General features: G+C 42.4%; 1 protein-coding gene across 14 annotated transcripts in view; it reads right to left on the reverse strand.

The window, feature by feature from the left end:
- The window catches only part of KLC4 (kinesin light chain 4), a 79,359-nt gene that overhangs the window by 41,152 nt on the left and 13,431 nt on the right, over window positions 1–24,776 (reverse strand). For 5 of the 14 annotated variants that reach the window (XM_070734588.1, XM_070734592.1, XM_070734595.1 and 2 more), the window contains exons 2-3: window positions 3,087–3,184; window positions 1,040–1,307 (exon numbers count right to left, since the gene is read on the reverse strand). In XM_070734588.1, the coding sequence (XP_070590689.1) occupies window positions 1,040–1,288 (249 nt within the window). In that variant the 5' untranslated portion in view covers window positions 1,289–1,307; window positions 3,087–3,184. Of the gene's footprint in view, window positions 1–1,039; window positions 1,308–3,086; window positions 3,291–12,133; window positions 12,257–24,776 lie in introns of those variants that run through there. The other 9 variants (XM_070734590.1, XM_070734586.1, XM_070734597.1 and 6 more) reach the window with 5 other exon arrangements.

The following is a 24,776-nucleotide window of genomic DNA, read 5'->3' on the forward strand; positions in this document are numbered from 1 at the left end:
TCATTCATGTCAGCTTTCCAAGTCCTGCATTGTACATGGGTGGCTAAAGGTGTGACATCAACATTTGCAAAGGCTAAAACCCTGATATACTGAGGTCCTTAATTTGAAAATATGCATATATCTGCTGTCCTGAACAATTAATCCCATTTTTCCTAAAACAAAAGTTATCTACGAGACCGCCTTCTGCCACACAAATCCCAGCGACCGGTTAGGTCCCACAGAGTGGGCCTTCTCCGGATCCCGTCAACAAAACAATGTCGTTTGGCAGGGCCCAGGGGAAAAGCCTTCTCTATGGCGGCCCCGGCCCTCTGGAACCAACTCCCCCCGGAGATTAGAATTGCCCCCACCCTCCTTGCCTCCAGTAAGCTCCTTAAAACCCACCTCTGCCATCAGGCATAGGGGAACTGAGATATTCTTTCCCCCTAGGCCTTTACAATTCATGCATGGTATGTTTGTATGGATGTATGTTTGGTTTTACAATAAGGGTTTTTTAGTTGTTTTAGTATTGGATTTACATGCTGTTTTTTGTTACTGTTGTTAGCTGCCCCGAGTCTACGGAGAGGGGCGGCATACAAACCCAATCAACCAACCAACCAACCAACCAACCAACCAACCAACCAACCAACCAACCAACCAACAAACAAACAAACAAACAAACAAACAAACAAACAAACAAAAGAGAAATTAAGCCAGTGCTTAGGCAGATGGGCAAAAAGTAGAAATTCAAAGAAGTCCTCTCCAATCATAATCAAATGTCAATTACTATATACACAGGTTTCAATTCTACCCGTACACCAATTCAATTTCAATCCTATCCATACAATCATAAAACTAAAAACCAGCACTTGGAAAATACAATATTTACCAATGTGATCTGTGCCTGCTAGTTTGAGTGTACCGCACTTCATGGACAAAAGGTATGCCCATAACCGTGTTTACTTAGTATGCGCGCCTGTTCTAAGTGTATATGAATCCTTAGATTTGATTGTCTGTATTTTGGTTGCTTTTTTTTTTGATTCATGTACAAACTGCAGCTCACCTGAGCTTCTCCAAGTCCCAGCTCAATCATCTCCACTGACTTGCGCAGCAGGTTGGCTTTCTCGTGTACTAGATTGGCTTCTTCATCCTTCTTCAGACACTTGATAGTCTCCAGTAGGCTGTGCAAGATCGAGTTATGCTCATTTTTAAGGGCCTCCAGCCCTTGCATCACCAGTTTAGTGTTGCAGATAATCTCTTCTTGGCTTAGCTTGTCCATTTTCTCCTCCCTGGGGTACACCATAGTGGACATAATCTTTCAATGTTACCTCCTTTAAAGGAAGAAAAAAACAAAGGGGTTAGTACGGACCACAGGTTACTTAGACCAGTGTTTCCCAACCTTGGCAACTTGAAGATAACTGGACTTCAACTCCCAGAATTCCCCAGCCAGCAAATGCTAGCTGGGGAATTCTGGGAGTTGAAGTCCAGATATCTTTAAGTTCCCAAGGTTGGGAAACACTGACTTAGACAATAAATTCTGAAAGATTAAACCAACAAAGTGATATTATAAATAAAGATCTTATTCCCCTTTTCATTTGAAAAGGATAGGAAATTCCCACCATACTTGGACACTGCACATCCTTGTAAAAATGGCAATATGATGCACAGCATGTTACTGGGAAGAGCAGATGGAGGTAAAAAATAGCAGTGATGTCAAAATTGACATTCTCTTACCATCCCCATTACCCTAGAAATCTAGAAGGTTGATTTAACTGTCTTTTACAAACACAGGAGAAATTATAAGGAATCAAATCATCCATTCCAGTGATTAGAGATTCAGAATGAACAAACAGGAATAGAAATGAATCTTTCCAATAAAGTAATAGAAAGTAGAGGGATTTTTTTTAAAATTTGCATTCTCTAAATCAGAGAACCTTTCTCTAATGGATAAGTAAATAGAGGTTAAGTAAATAGAACTACAATTTGGGGAAGAAAAGAGAGGAAGAGGAGAAGTAGCAGTGGTAGTGGTCCTGATCCTCATGCCACAGCCAAAATCAAGCATTACTCACTGAGGGGTGGAAGATTGGGAGGCAAATGCTTAGCATTAGGATTTGTGTACAGTGTTCCCTCGATTTTCACGGGGGATGCGTTCCAAGACCGCCCGCGAAAGTTGAATTTCCGTGAAGTAGAGATGCGGAAGTAAATACACTATTTTTGACTATGAACAGTATCACAAGCCTTCCCTTAACACTTTAAACCCCTAAATTGCAATTTCCCATTCCCTTAGCAACCATTTAGATTATTACTCACCATGTTTCTTTAGTAAAGTTTATTAAAAAAAATATTTATTAAAGGTGGACCGAAGTTTGGTGATGACATATGACGTCATCGGGCAGGGAAAACCGAGATATAGGGGGAAAAACCGCAAAGTATTTTTTTATTAATATTTTTTAAAAACCGTGGTATAGACTTTTCACGAAGTTTGAACCCGCGAAAATCGAGGGAACACTGTATAGTTAATTGTTCAATATGCTTAAAATGAAATGATCCTCCTTCCAGTCTAGACCCTGTCATTAACATGCATCTTTATGAACATCTTTGGAAAACATAATTGCTAGGTCTTACTACAAAATAACAGGGTTTCCAAAATTATTATCCACGTGAGAGCATATTTAACTCTATTTATATATACCTGAAATCTAAAGCAAGCTGGGAGAAGAGTGACGCAAAGCAAGCAAGCCGGAAACATACAACTCAACAAATAAAAGCTGGCAAACTTTCAGAAACATAGACAATATAATACATGAGTTTTACCAAGCTGCGCAAATAAAGCTTGCAAAAGAAGAATCCAAGGAGAGGATTACAGACACAGGCAGGCGAAAGCAGTGGCTCAGTCTCACCAGTCCCTTCCATCCTTTGTTATTAAAATCACAAACAAATCAGTTTTTTTCCCTCCCCCCTCTGCCAAGCCATTCGCTGGATTTATTGAAAAAACACACTGCAATTATCCAAGTCAAGCCCCAGGCTGAGGGATTCATCCACACCCACAAAGCAAAGACACTCTTTTAACACACAAAGCACCTACATGCTTTAGCAAGGGACTTACTCACCTCATAACAGCAGATGAAGAAGCAACCTGCCCGTTGGTGCAGATACAAAGGGGACAACTTGGACCACGTGACCCCGTTGGCAGCAGGCCAAGCTATTACTGAGTGAGCGCAGCCGGACCAGTAAGGAGGAGGAGAAAAAGGAGAAGAAAGACGAAGAGATCAGCCGATCTGCCTTTGTTCTCTGGTAGTCCCACCTCTGTGTGTTCAGGGTTCTTTGCTAGGCAACAGCCACCGCCCCCTTGTGGGAGGGACCAATAGAAAACCCCCCTCAATAAAAATATTATTTTACAAGAGCTTTTTTTCCCTTACTAGTTACTTATTGATCCATTTAGCAGTAGTAGATTTATGAATTTGGATTTATAATTAAATAAGTAATTGAAATATACTTAGGTGACTTAAGTAGGTTTAATTTCGACTTCTAAGGTTTGTTTAACTTGGACTAGTGTGTTAAATGGGGTTTATAGATTTGCAAATCAAAGCATTTGTTTTTGTTGCTTAATTTCAACTTATGAAGAGGGGCTTGATGAAATATAATAAGAGCATAATAATGTGATGGATTTAAATGTTTGCATTTATTTGTTTTTTAAATTGATAAAGTATATAATTTTTATATTGATAAGTTAGATGTAAGGCTGGGTTTGAGATTTTTACTAGAGGGAAGAAGGCACTAAGGCTTTGGCATTAAGATTATAAGATCTGAAGGATTTAGATTTTACAAATAGTTTGAGGAATATTAATAATGGACTTAATTAGACATTAATTGAGATTTATCTGGATGATGAAATTAGAAAGAAAGGAATAAGGGGTGTGTGATGATAACAGAAATCAAATAGACAGGATATAAGAATGTATAATTTGATTATATAAGACAGGGGTCTTCAAACTTGGCAACTTTAAGACTTTTGGACTTCAATTCCCAGAATTCTCCAGCTTAGCTGGCTGGAGAATTCTGGGAGTTGAAGTCCACTAGTCTTAAAGTTGCCAAGTTTGAGGACCCAAGATATAAGATGTACTAGTCAAAAACTATTTTACTATTAAAAAAAGTACAGTGATACCTCGTCTTACAAACGCCTCGTCATACAAACTTTTCGAGATACAAACCCGGGGTTTAAGATTTTCTTGCCTCTTCTTACAAACTATTTTCACCTTACAAACCCACTGCTGCTGCTGGGATGCCCTGCCTCCGGACTTCCGTTGCCAGCAAAGCACCCATTTTTGTGCTGCTGGGATTCCTCTGAGGCTCCCCTCCATGGGAAACCCCACCTCCAGACTTCCATGCTTTTGTGATGCTGCAGGGGAATCCCAGCAGGGGAATCCAGCAGCGCAAAAATGGGCGGAGGTCCGGAGGTGGGGTTTCCCAGTGAGGGGAGCCTCAGTGAAATCGCAGCATCGCAAAAACACAGAGGTCCGGAGGTGGGGATTCAAGGACTTCGGTGTTTTTGCAATGCTGTGATTTCACTGATGCTCCCTTTGCTGGAAAACCCCACCTCCGTTGCCAGCGAAGCGCTCGTTTTTGCGATGCTGGGATTCCGCTGCTGAGATTCCCCTGCAGCATCGCAAAAACACAGAAGTCCAGAGGTGGGGTTTCCCATGGAGAGGAGCCTCAGGGGAATCCCAGCAGTGCAAAAACGGGTGCTTCGGCTGGCAAAAGGGGTGAATTTTGGGCTTGCACGCATTAATCACTTTTCCATTAATTCCTATGGGAAACATTGTTTTGTCATACAAACTTTTCACCTTAAGAACCTCATCCCGGAACCAATTAAGTTTGTAAGACAAGGTATCACTGTATATGATTTTTTGTATTATAAAATGTGGAAGAAAAAAAATTACTCTGAAAAAAAGAAAATCCCCCTCAACCATAACAAACCCAACCCACAAAAGGATAATTGGAGCCCCCTTAGCATTGCTGCCTGCTGTTCAGAAGGCAGCCAGAGCAATTCTATAAGGAAGTGGATGGAGCTGCTCAGAGTAATTCCCCCCCCCAAGAGGAAGAAAGGTGCGTGTGTATTTCTCTGTGAGTGCTCATGAAAATGAACCTGCATGAGGAAAGGAAAAAACAACACCACCCTTTTCTTTGGTAAAAGATGAATACTGATAGGATTCATACAAGCAACCAAAGCAGCTTGAAATGTAATTAAAAATTAAGCAGTCATGTTAAGCCTTTATATCAAGGGTCGCCAAGCTATGCTGGCTGGAGAATTCTGGGAGTTGAAGTCCACAAGTCTTCAAGTTGTCAAGTTTGAAGACCTCTGCTTTATATGATTTATTTGTTTAGCAATAGCAATAGCATTTAGACTTATATGCCGCTTCACAATGCTTCACAGCCCTCTCTAGGTGGTTTACAGAGTCAGCCTATCACCCCCAACAATCTGGGTCCTCATTTTACCCACCTCGGAAGGATGGGAGGCTGAGTCAACCTTGAGCCTGGGGAGATTTGAACTGGCGAACTATAGCCAGCAGTCAGCAGAAGCAGCTTGCAGTACTGCACTCTAACTATTGTGCCACTAAGGCTTTAGAAGCAGCTTGCTTAATTGTTTAACAACCAAGAAGAATCGGAATTTTATAATATTTGGCAGATGGTATGCATCTGGTGGGATTTTAAAAAATGTATGAGGATGTTGAAATACTAAGTTAAAAAGTTAATTTTTTTAGAGGTAGTGATGTTTTACAATAGAATATATTTCTTTGATTTGATTCAACTTATAATCAGTCCTTTTTCTTTTTAGAAAATATAAACAGTTCAATATTTCACTAAACTTGTTTTCAAATAGCGAATTGTAATAGGTATTTCTATAATTCTCTGTATTGATCTAAACAATAATAAGTTTCTTTTTTTCTTCTGTACAGTGAAGACTTCTATTCTGAGTGGAGCAAATGTAGCTCCTTTTTATTTATTTATTTATTTTATTTATTACCGTGTTTCCCCGATAGTAAGACCCCCCCGATTGTAAGACATATGGGGGGTTTCAGGGGGGTCGGCTTATATAAGCCATACCCCGAAAGTAAGACATATGTCTTACTTTCGGGGAAACACGGTATAAACGGTATTGCGGGGGGGGGGGCGATGACATTGCTTCCAAGCTCCCCGCGCGCCCCTCGCCTTCGCTCGCCGCGGCCTCTTCCACCGCCTCTTCCCCTGCCGAAGCTCAGCTGCAAGCGGCCAGCGAGGCCGCTTGCAGCTTCGCTCGCCTTCCAAGCTCCCCGCGCGCCTTCGCATTCTCCCCGCGCGCCTTCGCCTTCCAAGCTCCCCGCGCGCATTGCTTCCAAGCTCCCCGCGCGCCTTCGCATTCTCCCCGCGCGCCTTCGCCTTCCAAGCTCCCTGCGCGCATTGCTTCCAAGCTCCCCGCGCGCCTTCGCTCGCCTTCGCTCGCCACCGCCTCTTCCCCTGCCGAAGCTCAGCTGCAAGCGGCCAGCGAGGCCGATCGGATCCGAGGCGAGTGGCCGGAGCTGCGCCCTCCTTCGCCCGCCTCCTTTCCGCTCGCCTCGGAGCCGAGCGGCCTCGCTGGCCGTTTGCAGCTGAGCCTCGGCAGGGGAAGAGACGGTGGCGCCGCGGCGAGCGAAGGCGAGGGGCGCGCAGGGAGCTGCGCCCTCCTTTCCGGCAGCTCCCTGCGCGCCCCTCGCCTTCGCTCGCCGCGGCGCCACCGCCTCTTCCCCTGCCGAGGCTCAGCTGCAAGCGGCTCCGAGGCGAGCGGAAAGGAGGCGGGCGAAGGAGGGCGCAGCTCCGGCCGCTCGCCTCGGATCCGATCGGCCTCGCTGGCCGCTTGCAGCTGAGCTTCGGCAGGGGAAGAGGCGGTGGCGAGCGAAGGCGAGCGAAGGCGCGCGGGGAGCTTGGAAGCAATGCGCGCGGGGAGCTTGGAAGGCGAAGGCGCGTGGGGAGAATGCGAAGGCGCGCGGGGAGCTTGGAAGCAATGCGCGCGGGGAGCTTGGAAGGCGAAGGCGCGCGGGGAGATGTAAGACATACCCCCAAAGTAAGACAAAGTGGGGCTTTTGGGGGTAAAAAGATAGTAAGACACTGCCTTACTATCGGGGAAACACGGTAGATTTGTATGCCGCCCCTTTCCGTAGACTTATGTTATGTGTTGTGTTTGTAATGTTTGTCTTTTGAAAAACAATAAAAATATATTTTTTTAAAAAAAGAAGCAACTTGTTATAGGAACATAGCCGTCAGGAAAGACTTCATGAACTCAATCTGTATAGTCTGGAGGACAGAAGGAAAAGGGGGGACATGATCGAAACATTTAAATATATTAAAGGGTTAAATAAGGTCCAGGAGGGAAGTGTTTTTAATAGGAAAGTGAACACAAGAACAAGGGGACACAATCTGAAGTTAGTTGGGGGCAAGATCAAAAGCAACATGAGAAAATATTATTTTACTGAAAGAGTAGTAGATCCTTGGAACAAACTTCCAGCAGACGTGGTAGATAAATCCACAGTAACTGAATTTAAACATGCCTGGGATAAACATATATCCATCCTAAGATAAAATACAGAAAATAGTATAAGGGCAGACTAGATGGACCATGAGCTCTTTTTCTGCCGTCAGACTTCTATGTTTCTATGTTAAGACCTGGCTTTTCCGACAGGCCTGGAATTAGGCTGATTGTAAGTATGTATGTTTTTTATATTATTGTTATTATTATCCGGAACCGCCTTCTACCGCACGAATCCCAGCGGCCGATAAGGTCCCACAGAGTTGGCCTTCTCCGGGTCCCGTCGACCAAACAATGTCGTTTGGCGGGTCCCAGGGGAAGAGCCTTCTCTGTGGTGGCCCTGGCCCTCTGGAATCAACTCCCCCCCAGAGATTAGAACGGCCCCCACCCTCCTTGTCTTTCGCAAATTACTCAAGACCCACCTTTGTCGCCAGGCATGGGGGAGTTAGGATATTCCTTCTCCTAGGCCATTACAAGTTATGTATGGTATGTTTGTGTGTATGTTTGGTTTTTATAATAAGGGTTTTTAGTTGTTTTATTAAATTGGATTGTTACATGTTGTTTTATATCATTGTTGTTAGACGCCCCAAGTCTGCGGAGAGGGGCGGCATACAAATCCAATAATAATAATAATAATAATAATAATAATAATAATAATATTGATTTTTATTATTAGATTTTAACTGTTTTTATTGTTGTTGTATTTATTCTGATTGTTAGCTGCTCAAAGTACTTTTGGAGTGAGTGGCCTATAAATACAATCATCAATCAATCAATCAATCAATCAATCAATCAATCAATCAATAGTAACCATAGGTTGTTAGCCTGGTGGTTCAAGGTTTAGAGTAGTACTGCATGTATGCAGCCAATGGGTTGTAAGTGCCCTGGGAATCTGCCACGTACGACCCAGAAAAACATTAAAATTAACAGTTGAATTTGTTTTTTTAGAACAATCTTAATTGGGCTACTGTGGATACATTTGCATTTTGAAGATATGGCACTTTCCTAAATTAGCCATCATTTGAGGGATTTGTGCATTCCGAAAGTGCACGCCACAGTGGCCGTGGATAATCACAAAACAGACATCTGCCAGAAGGCAAACTGCTGAGGTTTTAACTTCTCAATATCCCATCTGGCTGCTCTTCCTGCAAAATGCTTTCTAACACTCCAGCTTATTTCTGTATATATTTTTTAGAATCAAACACAGCAGTGGGGGTTAGCCACCTACAGTGTTTATTTTCCAAGAATCCTTAAGGGACCCTATAGGCCAGTGTTTCCCAACCTTGGCAACTTGAAGATATTTGGACTTCAACTCCCAGAATTCCCCAGCCAGCATTCGCTGGCTGGGGAATTCTGGGAGTTGAAGTCCAATTATCTTCAAGTTGCCAAGGTTGGGAAACACTGCTATAGGCAGCCTATTCTTGGAACTGAAAATTATGTTGGGTGTTCTTTTGTGAATCTGACTATCTTTACAATAAATTAATGCAATGGGAGAATATTTAGATAATGAATTAAAGGGGAGGGATAAAATGGCAGGAGCGAGCATCCAGTGGACTGTATTAAAAAAGGCCATCTTAAAAGCCACTGGACTGTATGTAAGACAAATAACTAAAGGTAAAAGGAAGAAGAAACCGCTATGGTTTAGCAATGATGTAAGGGCTATAGTCAATGAAAAAAAGGCTGCCTATAGGAGGTATAAAGAGTCTGGAAGTATAGCTGATAGGGAGGTATATAAAATGAGACAGAAGGAGGCGAAACAGATAATATATGCTGCTAAAGCCTCAAAAGAAGAAGAAATTGCCAAATCTGTAAAGAAGGGGGATAAAACCTTCTTCAGATATATTAATGATAAGAAGAAGAAAAACTGCGGCATCACGAAGCTTAGTACCGGGAATAATACATGCATTAATGGGAATAAGGAGATCGCTGACCATTTCAATAGCTACTTCTGTTCAGTTTTCTCAAAAGACACCTTACAAAATAATACTATAGAGCAGTGATTTTCAACCTTTTTTGAGCCGTGGCACATTTTTTACATTTACGAAACCCTGGGGCACATTGAGCAGGGAGGGGGCGGCGGCTAAAAAAAGTTTGGACAAAAAAATCCTTTCTCTCTCTCTTCCTCCCCTTCACTCTATTTCTTTCTCCCTCCCTCTTTCTCTCCCTTCCTTCCTCTTTCTTTCTCTCTCTCTCCATCCCTCTTTCTTTCTCTTCCTTCCTTCCTCTCTTTTTTGCTCTCTTTCTCCCTCCCTCCCTACCTCCCTCTATGTCTTTCTCTCTCTCTCCTTCCCTCCCTCTCTTTCTCTCTCTCTCTTTCTTTCTCTTGTTTTCTCTCTCTCTCTTGTTTTCTTTCTAGCTCTCTCGCGCTCTTTCTCTCTTGCTTTCTTTCTCTCTCTTGCTTTCTTTCTCTCTTTTTTTCTCTCTCTTGCTTTTTTTCTCTCTGAGCTTCGCGGCACACCTGACCATGTCTCGCGGCACACTAGTGTGCCCCGGCACACTGGTTGAAAAACACTGCTATAGAGGGATATAGCATTGCTTCCAGCTGTACGGATTCAGCTCCAGTGATCTTAGAAGCCGATGTCTTAGAAGAACTTGAACGATTAAAGATAAATAAGGCAATGGGTCCAGATGGCATCCACCCCAGAGTTCTTAAAGAACTCAGATCTGTCATTGCTACCCCCCTGACTGATTTGTTTAACCAATCCTTGTTAACAGGAGAAGTTCCTGAGGATTGGAGAATGGCCAGTGTTGTGCCTATTCACAAGAAGGGCAGTAGAGAAGAAGCTGGTAACTACAGGCCAGTTAGCTTGACATCAGTTGTAGTTAAAATGATGGAGACTCTACTCAAAAAGAGGATAAATCAGCACCTAAAAAACAATAACTTATTAGACCCAAATCAGCATGGCTTTACTGAAGGCAAATCATGTCAGACTAATCTCATTGATTTCTTTGACTATGTCACAAAGGTGTTGGATGAAGGTGGTGCCGTGGATATTGCCTACCTGGACTTCAGCAAAGCCTTTGATACGGTTCCACATAAAGAGCTGATAGATAAATTAGTGAAGATTGGACTTAATCCCTGGATAGTTCAATGGATTTGCAGCTGGCTGAAGCGTAGACATCAGAGAGTTATTGTTAATGGCGAGTATTCTGAGCAGAGTCAGGTTACAAGCGGTGTGCCACAAGGATCTGTTCTGGGTCCTATTCTTTTTAATATATTTCTGAGTGACATAGGGGAAGGTTTGGTAGGGAAGGTTTGCCTATTTGCCGATGACTCTAAAGTGTGCAATAGGGTTGATATTCCTGGAGGCGTCTGTAATATGGTAAATGATTTAGCTTTACTAGATAAATGGTCTAAGCAATGGAAACTGCAGTTTAATGTTTCCAAATGTAAAATAATGCACTTGGGGAAAAGGAATCCTCAATCTGAGTATTGTATTGGCAGTTCAGTGTTGGCAAATACTTCAAAAGAAAAGGATTTAGGGGTAGTGATTTCTGACAGTCTCAAAATGGGTGAACAGTGCAGTCAGGCGGTAGGGAAAGCAAGTAGGATGCTTGGCTGCATAGCTAGAGGTATAACAAGCAGGAAGAGGGAGATTATGATCCCACTATATAGAATGCTGGTGAGACCACATTTGGAATACTGTGTTCAGTTCTGGAGACCTCACCTACAAAAAGATATTGACAAAATTGAACGGGTCCAAAGACGGGCTACAAGAATGGTGGAAGGTCTTAAGCATAAAACGTATCAGGAAAGACTTAATGAACTCAATCTGTATAGTCTGGAGGACAGAAGGAAAAGGGGGGACATGATCGAAACATTTAAATATATTAAAGGGTTAAATAAGGTCCAGGAGGGAAGTGTTTTTAATAGGAAAGTGAACACAAGAACAAGGGGACACAATCTGAAGTTAGTTGGGGGAAAGATCAAAAGCAACATGAGAAAATATTATTTTACTGAAAGAGTAGTAGATCCTTGGAACAAACTTCCAGCAGATGTGGTAGATAAATCCACAGTAACTGAATTTAAACATGCCTGGGATAAACATATATCCATCCTAAGATAAAATACAGAAAATAGTATAAGGGCAGACTAGATGGACCATGAGGTCTTTTTCTGCCGTCAGACTTCTATGTTTCTATGTTTCTATTAGAAAATTCTAAACCAGTTAGGAAAAACATGCAGAGCATGGTTTCTTGAAACCTCTCCAACTCCTCAAGACAAGCTCTATTATTATTTATTATTTGGATTTAAATGCTGTCCCACTCCACTCTATCTAGTCTGGGTCACATTACAAGAAGACAACAGTATTTTAAAATGAAGCAATCAGAAGCCTTGCAAGTTACTACCCAAGTACTTCTCCCATAGGGACACATTGGATATTTTTTCCTGATTTTTTTTCCTCCTCAGACCCTGATTGGATCCAGTTCAATTTCAAAATCAAACTTTCTTTTGCTGGTTTCTCCTGCCACACCAAATCTGGTCCCATTCCATAGAGGTTTGACAGTTTCCTGCTGAAGAAACTGTCAGATGGACAGAGGCCTGAGACCTTTTGCATAATTTGTTTCCAATGTTCCATTTGGTTGGAAACAGTAAAAATAAAAGACACAACAAACCTTTGGCCTAATGCCAATGCAGGTGTCCATGTATTATCCATCTATTTCCATCTCATAGTCTAGAAAATAGGAAATCAGCTATCGTACATTTTTATCTTCCTCCTAGTATTTCTTGGGAGGCTCCTAAAAGCAAGTGGAAAGTATTCTAGCAGGACCTAATATGAATGTCTGCAAAATGTCTACTTTTGCTTTAAATACATAGATATAAATACATAGACATCATATATTTACAGCAGCACGAAGCTTACAACTTCAGCCTGATGATGATGAATGTGATTTCACCGAAACGTCGCATAGACATTCAAAATATTACACGGGGCAAAACCCGAACTCAGAACAATCTACATAGACATCAATATGTCCACTTTTTCTATTTCCCCTCCTAACATTTAATTTACCATCAGTTCTCATGAGATATGGAAATCTGGACAAGTTTCCAGCTTTTAGTAATTTTTGACTCTTCAAGGCAATAAAAGTGTAAGGTAATAAAAGTAGCCAGAGCAAGAAACTTTGGAACAGAAGGTAGTATAATCAGAAAATGATAGGGAAAAACCTGAATGCTGCAAAATGGAAATACAAAACAAGAAAAAATATTAGATTATCTTCCTAAATTCATGTGAAGATCTACCCAAATGTTTGTACAGGTGTATCTGGAGGGGGGGGGTGTTCAATTTTTTTACTACTGGTTTTGTGGGCATGGCGTGGTTTGGTTGATGTGGCAGGCAAAGGATACTGTAAAATCTCCATCCCCTCCCACGCAGGGGGAAAAGGTTACTAAATCCCCATTCCTCCCCCCCATCAGCTGGAACTCAGGAGGCAGAGAATAGATGGGGGGGGCAGTCAGAGGTGGTATTTACCGGTTCTCTGAACTACTCAAAATTTCTGCTACCGGTTCTCCAGAACCGGTCAGAACTTGACTTTCAGAAGCATTTTTTAATATAACTTTCTCTACTATAGGTAGAAACATAGAAACATAGAAGACTGACAGAAAAAGACTTCATGATCCACCTAGTCTGCCCTTATACTATTTTTTGTATTTTATCTTAGGATGGCTATATGTTTATCCCAGGCATGTTTAAATTCAGTTACTGTGGATTTACCAACCACGTCTGCTGGAAATTTGTTCCAAAGATCTACTACTCTTTCAGTAAAATAATATTTTCTCATGTTGCTTTTGATCTTTCCCCCAACTAACTTCAGATTGGGCCCCCTTGTTCTTGTGTTCACTTTCCTATTAAAAACACTTCCCTCCTGAACCTTATTTAACCCTTTAACATATTTAAATGTTTCGATCATGTCCCCCCTTTTCCTTCTGTCCTCCAGAACAGTGTTTCCCAACCTTTTTTGAGCCGCGGCACATTATTCATATTTTCAAAATCCCGGGGAACACTGAAAGGGGGGGGCGGGGCGGGGGGGAGGGCTAAAGAAAAGTTTGGACAAAAAAACCCTCTCTCTTCCTCCCTTTCGCTCTATTTCTCCCTCTTTCTCTTTTCCTTCCTTCCCTTCTTTCTCTCTCTCCATCCCTCTTTCTTTCTTTCTCTCTTTTTTGCTCTCTTTCTCTCTCCCTCCTTCCCTTCCTCTATGTCTTTCTCTCTCCTTTGCTCTCTCTCTCTCTCTTGCTATCTCTTTCTTGCTTTTCTCTCTCTCTTGCTCTCTCTCTCTCTTTCACTGTCTTGCTATATGTCTCTTTCTTTCTCTTTGCCTCTCTTGCTATCTCTCTTTCTCTCTTTCTCTCTCTCTGTCTCTCTTGCTATGTCTCTCTTTCTTTCTCTTTCTCTCTCTCTCTGTGCCTCTCTTGCTAAGTCTCTCTTTTTCTCTTGCTATGTCTCTCTTTCTTTTTCTCTCTCTCTGCCTCTCTTGCTATGTCTCTTTCTCTGCCTCTCTTTCTTGCTCTGTCTCTCTCTCTCTGCCTCTCTTGCTATGTCTCTCTTTCTCTCTCTCTCTTTCTCTGCCTCTCTTTCTTGCTCTGTCTCTTTCTCTGCCTCTCTTGCTATGTCTCTCTTTCTCTCTCTCTCTGCCTCTCTTATATGTCTCTCTTTCTTTCTTTCTTTCTCTCTCTCTCTCTCAGCTGACTGCAAGCGGGAGCCCTGACGGCGGCAGCTGGACGTGCTGCTGGACACCGTATATGCCAGGCCCGCAGCGCCAGCATGTACGACGTCTAGCAGCACGTCCAACCGCCACCGTCAGGGCTCCCGCTTGCAGTCAGCTGAGAGAGAGAGAGAGAGCGCTCCCTCTTGCCGCCACCATCTCCCCACGACTGCCTGCGGCCACTGCGGCCGCCCCCGCCCCCCGCTCCCATCGCCAGTGCCCTCCCGCCGGGCCACAAAGGAAACTTGCCGTCGACGCAGGAGAAGCTCCAGCTGGGCGGGGCGCTGCCGGTACTTCCCTCTTGGGGCTCCCGCTCGCAGCTGTCAACCGGCTCCTGCTCGATGCCGCGGTTTTCGGCGCTCTCCTGCTGGGTCCCAAAGAAGGAAGGCGGGGAAAAGGCGCGAAGAATAAAGCTCTCCTTCTTCCTGCCTTCCTTCTTTGGCGCTCAGCAGGAGAGCGCCGAAAACCGCGGCATCGAGCAGGAGGCGGGGGACAGCTGCGAGCGGGAGCCCCAGGACGGAAGTACCGGCAGCGCCCCGCCCAGCTGAAGCTTGGCGGCACACCTGGCCATGTCTCGCGGCACACCGGTGTGCCGCGGCACACCGGTTGGGAAACGCTGCTCCAGACTATACAGATTGAATTCATTAAGTCTTTCCTGATACGTTTTATGCTTAAGACCTTCCACCATTCTTGTAGCCCGTCTTTGGACCCCTTCAATTTTGTCAATATCTTTTTGTAGGTGAGGTCTCCAGAACTGAACACAGTATTCCAAATGTGGTCTCACCAGCGCTGTATATAGCGGGATCACAATCTCCCTCTTCCTTGTTATACCTCTAGCTATGCAGCCAAGCATCCTACTTGCTTTTCCTACCGCCCGACCACACTGCTCACCCCATTTTGAGACTGTCAGAAATCACTACCCCAACAATTCGAACAAGTTTGGCATATCCTATTCAAGGCTGGGCTAAAACAAATAAAATAGGCACAAAATAATTCAGGAATGTCTGATAAGTAATTTATCTAATCTATTTTTTTTTTTACAGCATTCCAGCCATTGTATATCAAGAGCCAGATTCAGGCCAGCCCAAAACGACATAGAAAAATTCAGCCAAAGTTCAGTTTTTTATTTGTAAATACCAAATATACAGAATCTTGCCAGACTAAATCTTTACTACTCTCACCCAGATGATTTGTTGTATTTTGCTGTGAGCCGCCCCGAGTCTGCGGAGAGGGGCGGCATACAAATCTAAATAATAAATAAATAAATAAATAAATAAATAAATACCATGAGGTATTCTAGTTAAGAGGCTATCCTTTCTTCACCTGTCTCATATGCAACTACAGAACTGCTACTTCGCTGAGGTCTATCACGCCAGTTTCTCCTCTATAGGCCCCATCCCTCAGATCAGGAAGCATTTACAGTAAAATCAAACTCCTCTTGCCTGGGCTAGCTAAATTGGTTAGAGCAGTAGTCCCCAACCTTTCCAGTTTGGTAACTGTTCTGTCTGGGTCACTCCAGAAGCCAATACTAACCCAAAAAGAGAAGCCAGACACACTGGTAAAAGGCAAAGGCAGTTTTATAAAATTCAAGAAAAACACAGGTAACAGAAAATGTCCTTACAAACAGGAAAATGCTGTATCTTCAGATATATCCAGGAAGGCAAAAGTCCATGCAGCAATACAGAATTCTTGCTGCCAAACCGAGGTTGTAGATAGCAGACCTACACCTCCCACGGGTCTTCCCAAGCTGCCGGGCCACAAGCCAGGAACAAAGACGCCGAGAAGCAAGACAGGATAACGCAACTCCAAACTGATAACACTCCACATGGCTTCAAGGGCTTGCCTGCCTTTTAAACCCTGCTAAGGAGGACCACACCCAAACCCACCTGTTCCTAATTCAGTGCTGATAATACTTCTTTAATTGCTCCTTTCTTTGATCTGACCGTCTCTGTCGCATGTCAATGACGGCTTGAGTGTCATCACCTAATGACTCCAAACTACTGGCTGGGGACAGCCCCCCCCCCGGGCTCTCATGCTGTTCTCCTTCATCCCATTCCTGATTTTCCTCTCCACCGTCCGACTGTTCAGCCCCCTCCTCTTCGCTGTCATCCTCCTCCGGGCATGGAGCCAGCAGAGACACAGCCGGTCCCCGAGCAGCCTCAGGCTGAACCACAACAGTAACCCAGCCTGGAGCCGAGGGCGGGGTTATGTTGAGTGGCAGGCACATAGTTCCATGTGTACAAGCAGTGGGTATATGCGCCCTCCACTCGTGCAGAGCTTCGTGTGCAAGTAAGTGGGTGCTTGTGCTCATGTGTGAAGCTCCATTCACCTGAGCGACAGTCACTTTTTCACTGATGCGTGAACCTCCGCTTGCATGAGCAGAGGACACTAACGCTTCACTTGCGTGAATGCCCTCCATTTATTTGAGCAGAGCTTCATGCACACGCCTTTGTCCATCTCTCCCATGGACCGGTTTTGAAGAGACCATAGTGCAGGGCTGGGGGTTGGCGACCCCTGGATTATAGCATCCTCTATGGGTGGGAGGCCTAAATTCTATTTATCTATTTCGGCATAGATAGATTTGATATCAGATTGCTTTCCTCTAACCATTTGAGAAGTATTGAACAACATAACACCATATATCTGCCTTATGTGTCTTTTGACTCAATCTTGATTCCTAATGACTGTCTGAACAAGTCTCTATAGTTTTCTTGACAAGGTTTAACAAAAAAGTTATTTTTCCCTGCCTTCTTCCTAAGGCTGAGAGAAAATTCTATTGAATCCAAATTTCTACTGAAGTCATGATCCAGAAGTGATTGTAGGCAAAATGTGAGTTGCATTCACTATCAACCTATGAGATACCCCCTACATATGAATGCTTAAAGTGTAAGAAACATTCACAGCAAGCTGAATTGAAAATGTTTTCTACTACTGTTTGTAAATCGGTATTTTGTGTTGGTACAAATTCTTGGTTAGAATTTGATCTCCAAACATAAAAACATATAAAAGACAAGTAAAACATTGTCTTGGCTTTAAGAACTGTTTTACTTTATTTCATAGTTTTAAAAGTTAGGTTAGCGAGCCAATTTGGGATAGTGGTTAAGACATAGGCTATAAACTGAGAGACTGAATTCTACTCCTACCTTAGACAAAAAGCCAGTTGAGTGACCCGGGGCCAGTCATTTCCTGTCAACCCTAATAAGGAGACAATGGAAAACTATTTCTAAAAAATCTTGCCAAGAAAACTGTAGGGACGTGTCCAAGAATTGGGCATGATTGAATGGAGGAAAAAGTCTTATAGTTTTATTATTTTAACTAATTGTAATGTAGTCTGGGGAGAGGGGTGGCATACAAATCTAATAAATTATTATTAAATTATTATTATTATTTATTTTTAAAGTCTCTTCTTGTAAGGCTTACTGATAATCTGAATGCACCCTTGGGCTATCAATTCCTATGATTAAAACAGTTATAGAAAGAGGAAAAGATATGTCCACATTTTATGAAGCAGGTCTATACAATATATGTCCTCCATCCTTATTTCTACACATAGGTTGGCTAGGAAAGAATCATTAAGATAAAATAGAGAAGTAGCAATGTATGCAACTTAATTAATGTGCAAGGTTTTTGAGACCCCCTCATCCTCATATATAGGGGAATTACCATCTCAAAATATAGGAAAGCCCCTGTCTTAAGTTTATTTTCAAGCTCAGCCAACAGTTGTCCAGGAACTCCATCACTTTGTGACAGATCCTGGTGGTGGCTCTGAACATAGTTGCTGTCCCCCTGGCCGACCAGATCTTCAACCTGAGAGTCCCTTGGATTCAAACTCTTGTTGGATAAGAAGGTAAAAACCATGATCTGGAAGCCCTTGCCCACTGGTGAGCCAGTTGCAGTTCTATATGAAGCCTTAGTAACTATAATTCACACTCTGATTGCCACATGTTTAAAATCTTGAAATGCACTTTACGTGGAGATACCTCTGAAATGAATTAGAAATTATAGTTGGTACAGAATGAGGCACCCAACATGCTGACAGGTTAAGACATACTATGTAAGTATAAATCTATTCTCTAGTGACTAATCTAGTGTTGGTTATGACCTATAAAGCCCTTCATGGCATCGGACCAGGATATCTGCGAGACCACCTTCTGCCGCACGAATCCCAGCGACCGGTTAGGTCCCACAGAGTTGGCTTTCTCCGGGTCCTGTCGAATGTTATCTGGTGGGACCCAGAGGAAGAACCTTCTCTGTGGTGGCTCCGACCCTCTGGAACCAACTCCCCCCAGAGATCAGGATTGCCCCCACCCTCCTTGCCTTTCGTAAACTTCTTAAAACCCACCTCTGCCATCAGGCATGGGGAAATTGAAACATCTCCCCCTTGCCCATGTAGTTTTTGTGTATGATTCGATTGTGTGTTGTTTTTTATATATTGGGGTTTCTTTTTTTGGACTTTTTAATCTAAAACTGTAACCTAGATTCTTAAATATTAGATTTGTTACTACGTACAGTATTGTTCTTCACCATTGTTGTGAGCTGCTCCGAGTCTGCGGAGAGGGACGGCATATAAATCCAATAAATCTAATCTAATCTAATCTAATCCAATCCAATCTAATCTAATCACTGCAATGAATGCAGGTAGACCTTGAAGTCTAAGCAAGTGCTGATTTTCCAGGGTGCCCTAGAGCAGAGTTTCCCAACCTTTCTAGCTTTACAGCCTGGTTGGAGGGTGGGAGTAGTGCCGTTCTTTATGAGTGGCAGGCTAGCGCATGCCCAGAGAGCTCCATTTGCACAAGTGGCAGGCACATGTGCACTCATCAGAAGCTGATGTGACAGCCTCAGTGAAACTCAAAACTCACAGAATTGTAACAAGTTGTACTGTTCCAGGAAGATAAGCAAAGTGGCCACCATAAGTGGACTTGTAAATTAAAGCAGATATTATTTGGCGAACAGATAATCAAGACCATTTTTTACCATTGCTAGTTGTGTCTATGCAGCCTAATGCAAAGCAGGTTTTGCCTCTTATAAATGTGTTTGTTTTTACAGTAACTGCTCCCTTTTTCTTGTCTTGGGGCACTATTAGTACAACAACATCCTTATCTATTAATGAAGCTATTAAGGGATCAGAACTTTGTTTAGTCTATTCTAGCTTAATACTTGAAGTTGCCAAAAAAGCTAGTTTAATCATGCATACCTTTCTGCCACCATTAGCCTTTTCACTATAAAAGCACTAAGCCCTCTAGGTATTTTGTCAAAAAGAATGGGCAGCCTCTTATTTTTGTCCAATAGCTCTCAAGGCTAAAATATCCACCCAAGAGCATCTCACTGTATATTAGTTGTTTTCCATAAAAACATCCTTGAACAAAAAGATGCTTCAGGAATTGCAAAGTAATAAATGTTTATAGAAAAGAGGAAAAAACAACAGGGCAGCAATTGCTGATCTGAGTTTCTTCCCCAGCAGAGACAGAATTACAATCCACAGGGTGATTCACATCTACAGTACCAATAAGAGCAGGAAAAACGTGAAAATAGACTGCCAAGGAACAGTGGATATATATACCCAGATAAATACTGGTACTAATCTCTATCATGTTGTGGTCAGCTCCTGCCCCAAGGACTGTGGATGTGGGGGAGACATCCACATGCTGCAGGCCTGTTTTGCCCCCCTGTGGAATCTGCTGATGAAGGCTCCTCTGACCAAGAAGACATGAGTGACAGGGAGGAGGAGAGTGTGGCAGACAGCTCAGAAGAAAATCAATTATCTAGCTCCTCCTTGGATTCGGAACAAGAGTTAATGATACAGCCACGCATGCGGAGAGCGATGCATAGGCAGCAACAACTGAGAGATTATTATCAAAGAAAATGAGGCCACCTGTGGTTGGGTGGGGCTGTGGTGATTAATGAGGCTGCTATAAATAGCAGCCTGTGGGTTTGGCCATTGTGGAGGATTATCTGATCCTTGTGTTTCGTGCCTGCTTTACTGACTTTGACCTTTTGTGTGCTGATTTTCCTCCCCGTTGAAACTAAACCAGAGCAAAGTGTGTTTCACTTTGTGAAAGAAGAAGGACTGTGAATTGCCTCACAGCTGCAAGCTAAGTATCACAGAACTGATAAGGGACTTGTACAAATTACCAGTTTGTTTGGAGACAAGTGCTCTTTGCTATACCAAAAGAGGGCTTGGTTTAAGTGAATTTTCATTATAAAGAACATTGTTTTGAATTTTCAAACGTGGGTGTGTCTGAAATTTGTACCTGTGAATTTTCGGGAGGAGTCTACCAGAGAGCCCGACAGAACATATCATAGCAAGGAAAACTAAGGAGCAGAAATCCTTTTAGGCTACCCATCCTGTATCTACCATTAAGTTCATCCTTGCCAGAGGCATAACCAACGTCTCAATGCTACAACGTTTCCCTCGGGATCTCTGTGAGAAACACTGAATCTCCAGCAGTTTGGGGGTCTAGATCCATTGGAACTGGGCCAGAGCCCTCCTGGAGGGGGTGTGAAGAAGAGAAGCACCAGTCAGTGGTCCAGGGGGATTTGCAAATCCCCTAGAAAGCCAGCACTTGCCTCTCAACCGGCAGCTGTGAAGAGGCGACTCCTCACCATTAGCTGAGATGGCCACGATGGAAAGATTAAAGTAAAGAGATTGTGCATTGCCTGGGTAAGACGATCTAAACATTTGTGCAGAGGCAGAGAGGAAGTGAAGTGCTGGAGCCAGGTGAGTGACAGGCCAATTTAAAGGGGGAACAAAGATTCAAAAGGAGATAGCAAAGAATATCCCAGAATGAAAACTAATGGTTATCTACCAACTGGGAATACCATACAGAGAATTTAATAAATGAAGATTAGAGCCCAAGAAATTTGTTGAAATTTCTACAATTGGACTTGGGGAACATTAGAACAATTTGGAAAAGAATAATGGATTTTGAAAAATCTTTTATGTAGATTTAAAACATTTCAGTAATCTTTTTAAAAGAACTGGCTTGTTATATTGGACCCAGCAATGCCATCTGCTGGCTAAAAGAACATATTGCAATAGTTTGTGGAAAGGCAGATAGCTGGAGATCAACCTTGAGTAGAAGAAGATAACTTGGAACTTGAAAAATTAAAAAAAGTGTGGGTGTTGTGCTAGGGTGTTTGACTTGGACTTGTGACAGAAGATAATAGGATTTTGAACTGTAAGAGAATAGACTGAAATTGGAGATCAGAACATTGAAATAAAAAGAGACTACTGTATATGGGTTTAAGCTTCTACTAAAAAATAAAAGTAAAAAAATAAAGAATAACCTTAAATTTGATAATATTGCGTGTGTGTGTATGAAGAACTGAGATATTAAAATATATCCATGACATAAAAACTTATCTTTTGGAAATTAAAGGGGATAAGAAAAGAGAAACAAAGATGGAATATAAAGAATACTCAGTACTGTATATACAATGATGAAAAATGAAAATAAGGAATAAGGAGATTACACTGAAGAAGGGACTGAAAATAAAAAGATTGTTGATTACACTTGGATTTATAGTGATAAGGAAAGAGTTGATAAAGGGGAGTATATAGGTTCCAGAAGAATCAATTAAAAAACAAGGGGGGTAATAAAAGAGATTAGGCGGAACTAAGAGTAGATTCAAACAAATAATGGCACCGGACCAGATTATCTCCGGGACTGCCTTCTGCCGCACGAATCCCAGTGACCAGTTAGGGCCCACAGAGTGGGCCTTCTCTGGGTCATGTCAACTAAACAATGTTGTTTGGCGGAACCCAGGGGAAGAGCCTTCTCTGTGGTGGCCCCGGCCCTCTGGAACCAACTCCCGCCAGAGATTAGAATTGCTCCCACCCTCCTCACCTTTTGTAAGCTCCTTAAAGCCCACCTCTGTCGTCAGGCATGGGGGAATTGAAATTTCACTTCCCCCTAGGCTTATAGAATTTATATATGGTATGCTTGTATGTATGAGTGGCTCTTTAAATTGGGGTTTTTTAGATTATTTTTAATATTAGATTTGTTTTCATTGTCTTTTCATTGTTGTTAGCCGCCCTGAGTCTTCGGAGAGGGGCGGCATACAAATCTAATAAATAAATACATAAGTAAATAAATAAATAAATTATTGGTCAGCATGACTGAGATGGAAACAAGAAGCCCACATCCAAAGGGGCCTCCTTAGCAATTGGCTATCCTCTGCAGCTGCCCAGCCTCCATTGTTTAATGCTGTCCAGAGCTCAGGGACAAACCTCTGCCAAGGCAAACCAGGGCAACCCCAGACTGTTAATGCCTAATGCTCGAGGAGTTAGGGAGCGAGCTGTCCAAAGGCAGACCAGGGCAAGCCCTAACAAGCGACTGCAAAGCACTTGATGGATAAAGAAGTTTCTCTTTATGTCTAGACACCAAGTAGAAAAATCTGTTACTGACGAAGTAAGACCTGGAAGTAGCCAATTCAGGAAGGGAGAAAGGTAGCCACATCGGTCCAGTCTGAGGATCAAGACGAAATTGGGTCCTTGGAGGGTGGATCCAGCAAAAAGTAACAGACTCGGTCCTCATTCTGAGTGGACGAGGACATCCTATACTGAATGGTGGCTCCACCCAGGAAGGAGAAGAGATGTGACTACAGTAACTTGAAGCAAAGGCAATAAAGAGAGGATACTGATCAGCAATGAGAACAGTAAACATCATCCCTGGAAATTAAATAATTTTTCTTTTTTTCAGCTCAAAGATTGCTGGTCTGAACTTCCAACTAAGCAGTGGGGAATAATCCATCAATCATCCAAAGAACTAAGCCCTTCATGCAATACTAGATCACAGAAAATTTCTTCATGGGGCAATACTTATGAAGGAGTCTAAACACTAATTTCTATTTGATATGTACAACTTATCATTCCTAATTACATCCTATTCCTGATCAGAGGCTTAAAATTTCTCGTACGCTTTTTGCAAATATATGACTACTTTACAAAATTCCAATGACTGCTAACTTAAGAAACTGATCACAGAAGCCATTTTGCTCATTAGAGAAAAGTTGGGGTACATACAATAGTAGTAAGAAGATGTGCACAGAATCATGAAATGCATTGCGCAATCCTGTACAAAAATAACCATTGCTCAACTAAAATGAAACAGGGGACCTACTAGCTAATGCAGCATTAATATCACATTTCCAGTTCCAAATACACATACATGAAAGTAATTTCATGGATTCCCAATTAAAGAACCTAAAGATTGTTGTGTAAATCAGTTTGCAAGCAAAATCAGCTTTTGATCACTATCCAAAAACTAAGTTGAGGCGGAAAAGAGACATTCTCTAAAAACATTTTTTGAATATTTTGAATTTCAGATGAAGATCTGTTCCATGGACCACTGAGATGTGAGAAAAGTAAAAGCTTTTACGCATAATGTCCTTGCAAGAATTATCCTTGACAGAACAATTCCTACAAGACTCTTTGCTAATCTGTCATGCTTGGGTTAGAAGAGATACGATTACTCCTAGAATATTTAAACTGTAGTCCTACTATTTCTTTTAGGTGATATTTTAATTATTTTTATCACTTACTCTGCTAAATTCCTTGTGGTTCTGTGAGAAGATTATTTGCCATCATCCAGATGTTTCAGTAATGTCTTTTTAATTGCAATGCAATCTAGACCTGCTTCTAGTCATTGTTCTCTTATTGTGAGATCGTCCATCTTCTTATAAAGCAAGGTCTTATCTTCCCTTATTTTTCTTGTTAAAATCATGAGCTTAAAAAAAAAATACATGAAACCTCAGCCTCAAATCTGAAGGCATCATAAGACACGCATATGTCACTCTTCTTCTGCTGTCACTTTCTAATATATAAGCACATCTTCAGGTGATATGCAGGGTTATAATATATATTGGACCCTGATGAAATACAGGCACAACCAAAGCTGAAGTTGAAGGCAGAGCTAGAGTTTGCTCCAAGTAGTAGATCGGTTACTACAACATGCAAGTATACTGCTCAAAAAATGTAAACAAATCTAATATTTAAGTTAATTTTAAAAAACCCAATTTAAGAAACCAATCATACATACTGACATACCATGCATAAATTTTATAAGCCTAGGGGGAAGGGAAAGTCTCAATTCCCCCATGCCTGATGACAGAGGTGGGTTTTAAGGAGCTTACGAAAGGCAAGGAGGGTGGGGGCAACTCTGATATCTGGGGGGGAGTTGGTTCCAAAGGGTCGGGGCCGCCACAGAGAAGGCTCTTCCCCTGGGTCCCACCAAACGACATTGTTTAGTTGACGCGACCCGGAGAAGGCCAACTCTGTGAGACCTAACTGGTCGCTGGGATTTGTGCGGCAGAAGGCGGTCCCAGAGATATTCTGGTCCGTACTTGGAGTTATATTCTGTTGTTTAAGTGTTCCATTTATTTTTTTGAGCAATGTATAAGGCAGCCTTGTTGTTGGTTATATGAATTGAGTGAAAATGCAAGACTTTTACTCTACTGCTGGGTAAACATTAACTCTGCCCTCTCATATCAAAGATGGCTTTGTTCCAACCACACCCAACTGTTAATGCATTTTGGCTTTCTCTAGCTAGCTACA

The sequence above is a fragment of the Erythrolamprus reginae genome, chromosome 1, assembly GCF_031021105.1.
Source record: "Erythrolamprus reginae isolate rEryReg1 chromosome 1, rEryReg1.hap1, whole genome shotgun sequence".
In the NCBI taxonomy this organism is placed as follows: domain Eukaryota; kingdom Metazoa; phylum Chordata; class Lepidosauria; order Squamata; family Dipsadidae; genus Erythrolamprus; species Erythrolamprus reginae.